Here is a 6,000-nt window from a genome sequence, read left to right as displayed (position 1 = left end):
GTTCTTGGATGCCGTTTCGCCGTTTATGTTCAGCATGAGCCATGCAGACAATCAGCACGGAGAAAACTTGGATGTTAGACCCATTTGGCTGCTTTGGTAAAAAAAAAAAAAAACTAAGTAAACAAGCACTAAATTTTAAGCAGCAAATTTGTACAAATACAGTATAGACACACACAAATATATTATGTATTGAATGAATGAACATAGATGGAACAACTCTTTATTAAAAACAGTAATAAAACATTAAACTTCAAATACACTATACAGTAAGACTGAGGCAGAGGGATGCGTTATGCACCGCGCGATGTTTGACTATCCAAAACCACCAGTAAACTTAGCAGCCCTGGTGGAACAGTAATTCACAAAGAAGTAGGACATAATCACAATCATGAAGCTACCGATAAGACATTGCCTATCAGGGACTAAAATAATGACAGCTAATCCTGCTCGAGTCTAAGGGGTCATTCACGGTGAAGTTTTTATCTGCTGAATTTGGCCTCTCATTGAAAACAACGGGAGGCGATCTCTGTGTGACCACCTAGCGGTTTATGGCATGGAATCTGCGCCAAATTCAGCTGGCAAAAAATTCCATGTGAACAGCTCTAAGAGGGATTTTCAAGGGGAATTTTATTTTTAAAGCAATGAATTCTAAATAAAAATAAAAAACATCACCTCACTGATCATCTGCCGCTGATGCTGAGGACAACTCAAGGACTTTAAAAGCTATGTCCACCTTTGCAAACAATTTTTGAATTGTTTCAGTGCAAATACATTGAAGCCACTTGGTCTTAAATAAACCATTGTGTTTCTACACTGACTATGTATACTATGTGCCTATGTGATAAAACATAAAATTTCAAGATCCATTAAGTTTGATCCTTCAAGTCATATTGCCTTCTAACTGTCGTCTGACTAAACTACCATACCAAAATGTAAATTAGCACAAAGGAAAGGACAAATGGAAGAAAACGCGATATGACTAGCATTATAAGATGGGAGCAGTAGAAGCAAAAACAGTAGGAGCGTTTTAAAGGGAATCTGTCACCACAATCTTGGATTATTATCTGCAGTAATACATAAGTAATAGTGCAGATAAAGAGTCCAGATCACTATTTTTGATTTTCCTACTGCCCCTGTTCCCCCATTGTCAGGGTTAAAAACGTCTCTGAAATACAGAGTCCGGACTGCTGTGCATGCGTACAGGAGTCTTCTCCATTATGTTAGAACAGCACAGCAGTCCAGACTGAATATTTTAGCACAGCTTTGACTGCTGACAGAGTGGGAATGTGGGGCAGTAGGGAAATAAAAATGGCAATCTGGACTCCTTGTCTGCAGTACATCTCATGTATTACAGTAGATAATTAGTGTTGAGCAAGTCTCCGTACAGTATTATAATGTATGGGCTCTGATGAGCCGAAGTTAGTTATTCACGAAGTCGCGCGTGACTTCGTTGAATAACTTCGGCAGTTGATTTTTAAAGCGGAAAACCACTTTAAAACTTGAAACAGATCTCGGCTTTGGTTCGGAACTGAAGCAGAGTTCGGTTTCAAGTTTTAAAGTGGTTTTCCACTTTAAAAATCAATTACCGAAGTTATTTAACGAAGTCACGCGCGACCTCGTAAATGACTAACTTCGGCTCATCAGAGCCCAAACATTTTAATACTGTACGGAGACGGATCTCTGTACAGTATTATTCCGACATTTTGAATGAAGCGACTTCGGATGAAGAATCCGAAGCTTGCTTTGCTCAACACTATAGATAATAGTCCAGAATTGTGGTGGCAGATTCCCTTTACGATCCACTACAAAATTGTTTCATCAATCATTTCTTAGGACCATGAAAAAAATAATTGGTTGCAAATGTGGATATAGCCTTTAAGGGAAATGCTCATTGATGTCGATGACAGCCTTGCTGTGATAATTAGGAGGATAACTAGGACAGGGTGCAACTCTCCAATATACAGTACTTTTGCTCCCATTCTATAACATAGGTAATACGAGGTGGAACCAGCACCGGTGTCTTTTTTTTTTATAGCTGGAGCCACCAGGACTCAATTTTCTAAGTACAGAACCACTTTAAAGTTCCACTCATGAATGTAAAACACAATCAATGCAACTTTTTTGGCCTCTGAAGTTTTAATTTTCTAGTCTGGCCATCTGGAGGTTTTCTGCCTTTGTCATGGTTCTTCTCTTCACGTGTGCTGTTTAATGACTTGTTGTCACCAGAGACAGCATAATGTTTAACTGGGACTGCTGTTTGTTCCACTGATGCTCCTGGATCACCTGCGGAGGAGGTCTGCAGGTTAAGGCTCCTTGAAGATAAAGGCTCTACAGGCTTTTCAGTTGGCCTTATGAACGTATCATCCCTTAAGTCTGCTTTCTTACAGCTGAATGTAGAGTTCCCTTCCGAGCTGTGTCGTCTCCTCTTCTGTTGCATAATACTTGTTCGCGGAGTTTGTTTTTCTACTGGCAGCGCTGACTCACAGATCCAGGAAAGAGCATTGGTCGGGTCCTGTGCCTGTAACCACTCTGCAGATTGGGGTTTGTGCTGGCTGCTAGTCCTGCAGGGCTGTCTGCTATTAACATCATTTTCCACTTTAGCATCAGGAAGCTCCAAGTTGTCCTGCCTGGTATTTACGCAATCTTCTGCTTGATCCAGACTCCTACACTGTGGTTCAGATTGTGCATTAATCTTGCTTCCTTTGTCAGAGTCCGCTAGCCCAAGGCGAGGGCACGCTTTACAGTCCCTACCGGATTCGGGACTGGAATCTTTCGTTGCTTTTGTCTTCTTTACTCTGTAATTTAGAAAACAAGGCTTGTTCTTCTCACTGCTCATATAATTCATTACCAGTTTAATAGGCTCACAAAACATCCGTCCTGTAGAGTAACAAAGCTGCCATACAGATATCACCATGACAAGAAACATTGTTTGCAGGGAGGGAATGCTATCATACTTTATCCTCTCTTTTTCGCTCAACATGCACGGATATACATATATATACATGTTTAGTCACTTGGCTATGGAGAAGTTCACAATGTGCTCACTAAATTTGTTACAGATGTTAAGGTCAATATTGCATACGAGGATCGAGTTTCAGTGGAGGCTGAATAAAATATTATAGCATAAATGGGGCTTTTTAAGGAATGCATCCCAAGGCACTTAATGAAATTACTCAATACAATTCGAGCCAGTGCCATAATTTACAACGTATATAGGAATGAAGAAGAAGCCTCTAGAGGCCTAGATCATTGCTCCATCAATCCAGGTTATCAAGTGAGTTTGTCACATGCCAAGCTCTTACATATCCTGAAAGAGGAGCTATGCAAATGAGTGGCGTCAAGACGTGATGGGGGGAAAATCATGACATCACCCAAAAACAGCTGTCCCCATCTCGTTCCTTTACATGACACAATGCAGCTTAACATCAATTCCATGCAGATTTGCCTGGCAACCATGACTATGGAAGGCCCAAATTCAGACATCACCATCACCTCATGATATCGTCACCTTGGAGGAGAGCCTTACATGTTTTTCAGCACAGCTTGCTTCTTCAGCATGACGGATAATATGTTGTTTATTTGACATTCACTGCGCTCAGCAAAATATTCGGACCTTCCGCTGGAGGACTCTTTCTATGAAATTGAAAAGATAAGAAAACAGTAATAAAATTAGACATCGCTTTGGAAGCCAACCCAGGAAACTATGTTACAAGATGAAAGTTCAGCTCATTGCATCCAAGACTAACAGATGTTGCTTGTTGCATTGTTCAAAACTGGAGAAGGATGGACGCTATTCAAACCGTGACTGGTGCTGATGAGGTAATAAGCGGCCCGATGCAAAAAATGCCAGGTTTATGAAAGGGTGAGTTTTAAAGTATCATGTGCTAGATTACACAGCTAAGAGGTCCATGGGCAAATGAGGTCCATGGGCAAAACAGCAAAAGAGGTGACTTCTAATATCCAATTTCATAGTCTTGTACTTAAGTCTAAAGAAAAATTCTGCTGTTTTTCTTTTGTTTCCATATCTATTTTGTTTAATAGGATAGCAATTTGTGATATAATATGTTTTTTTTACAAAATATGTAAAGATTTTCAAGGTCTACTCTTTCTGTGCTTCCATGTTTGGGTTGAGAGAACTTAATGGAGGGAAAGGTAAAGTTTTTAAACACAGTGTTCCTTTAAGAAACAGCAAGTTTTTCAAAAATCTGATGTGCAGAGAAGCGCTAACAAATGTGAGCTTTTTATGCTGAAACCACATTTTTGTATTCGTTACACGAGATTTCAGCCTTTTTTCCCCCATATGTTTTATAGTTTCTTGATGAGGATGACTGGTGGACAGTTTTTTTTTTAAAAGCCATACAAGATGCTGTTCTATGCATCTTTTTAATGCTTAGGCTTCTTTCACACATTAGCGTTAGGATTGTCCGGTAGGCTGTTCCAGCAAAGGAACAGCCTGCCGGATCCGGACTAATGCTTGTACACGTGTGCTGCTGGAAGTCCTCTCAGGCCCCATTCACTATAATGGGGACAGGTCGGAGATGCGGCCACAGCACGGCAAACATGCTGGAACAGCCTGCTGAAAAATCTTTACGTAAATGTGAAAAAATCCTAAGCTCCAGAACAATCTTAATAAAGCTCTGCACTGGCGGTGGATCCGCCGGAGTTATGAAGAGGCGCCAACCTCTACATAACTTTGGTGGATCCACCTCCGCTTCTAAATGTAAGACAGCGTCCTTGCGGTCTTACATTTAGACCATTGTCTATGCCTAAAACAGGCGTAGAAGATGGTAAATGAGACCTGCCGTGATCGGGGATAAGTCGTAGATTGCAGCGCAAAGGATATTGCATCAGAAATTTGCCTAATTTAGCCGTATTTCTTTTTGATAAATGACCCCCTAAATCCATATACATTGTACAAAAAAAATCTTATATAGCTCCTTTAACCAGTACGATCTGACAGTGTGGTCTTCGGACTAAGAGATGCTACATTCCTGCTTTAAGTAAATATATCAGTCAATCTTTTTCAGTTCAAGGTTTCACTCAGCATCGGCAAAGGTACAGTTAAAACATAAGGCTAACATTTGGATGAGCATGGTTTGTGGTTGTTGGCTACACTTCCTCCATGGACCGCAGGAGATTTCATTTTGTCCATTCTAAAAGAGAGCGTTACTGGAGAGCAAAAAGTACGAAGCATCTCGTTTTACCAGCCACTGGCTACATCACAGATTTCAGTGTTGCATTCGTTCTCTTGCTCCACACTTCTATACTGGACAGGAAAAAGGCTTCTCAGTCCCTGTGGGAATAAAGGGGAAGGAGGGCCACAATCTTTTACCTCTGCTTAGTTTCTTTACATAACACCTGGGCTATACAACATCTACAAGGAATGTCCACCGAGGACACAGCACAGATACTGTAATTCGTCTTTGCTCTATGTACAGAATCAGACTTTAAAGGGGTTATCCAAAAGTATAAAGTGTCCCCCCATGTGCCAGGCCACCCACATGGAATATACTTACCCCGCTCCCCGCCGTGCTCCTGGTCCCCGCACCGCCGCTGCTTCTCCCTGTACACAGATGAAAACATCCGGTCTCGGTGGGGAGCAGCCAATGGGAGGCAGGGACGGGGATGAGCCTCCCTAGAATCGCGGATGAGGCTAGGGAGGTTCATCCCTGTCCCCGCCTGCCATTGGCTGCTCCCCCCGACACCGGATGTTTTCAGCCAAGCACGGGGAGAAGCAGCAGCGGCGGTGCGGGGACCAGGAGCGCCGCGGGGAGTGGGGTAAGTATATTCCATGTGGGTGGCCTGGCACATGGGGGGACACTTTATACTCTTGGATAACCCCTTTAAGTCTGGGCCCGGCTTGAGATTTAGCGGTATTAAGGCAGATACGACACATATGTCCTGTAGTTCTAGAATTGTCAGTTTTTTTCTAGACTATCGGTAATAGATGTGAGATTAGGCTTTCTTTTTGAATTGCACTCCCTGCGGACATTTACCCAT

General features: G+C 42.0%; 1 protein-coding gene across 3 annotated transcripts in view; it reads right to left on the bottom strand.

The window, feature by feature from the left end:
- Nucleotides 1-1,530: 1,530 nt before the first annotated feature.
- The window catches only part of LOC120999016 (SLX4 interacting protein), a 225,668-nt gene continuing 221,198 nt past the window's right edge, over nt 1,531-6,000 (bottom strand). For all 3 annotated transcript variants that reach the window (XM_040429896.1, XM_040429897.1, XM_040429898.1), the window contains 2 exons: nt 3,527-3,633; nt 1,531-2,795 (listed from right to left, as the gene is read on the bottom strand). In XM_040429896.1, the coding sequence (XP_040285830.1) occupies nt 2,108-2,795; nt 3,527-3,633 (795 nt within the window). In that variant the 3' untranslated portion in view covers nt 1,531-2,107. The remainder of the gene's footprint in view (nt 2,796-3,526; nt 3,634-6,000) is intronic.

This window comes from Bufo bufo, chromosome 4 (genome assembly GCF_905171765.1).
Source record: "Bufo bufo chromosome 4, aBufBuf1.1, whole genome shotgun sequence".
NCBI classification, from domain to species: domain Eukaryota; kingdom Metazoa; phylum Chordata; class Amphibia; order Anura; family Bufonidae; genus Bufo; species Bufo bufo.
The sequence above is the reverse complement of the archived record's forward strand: the minus strand, read 5'-3'. Positions and strand labels throughout refer to the sequence as shown.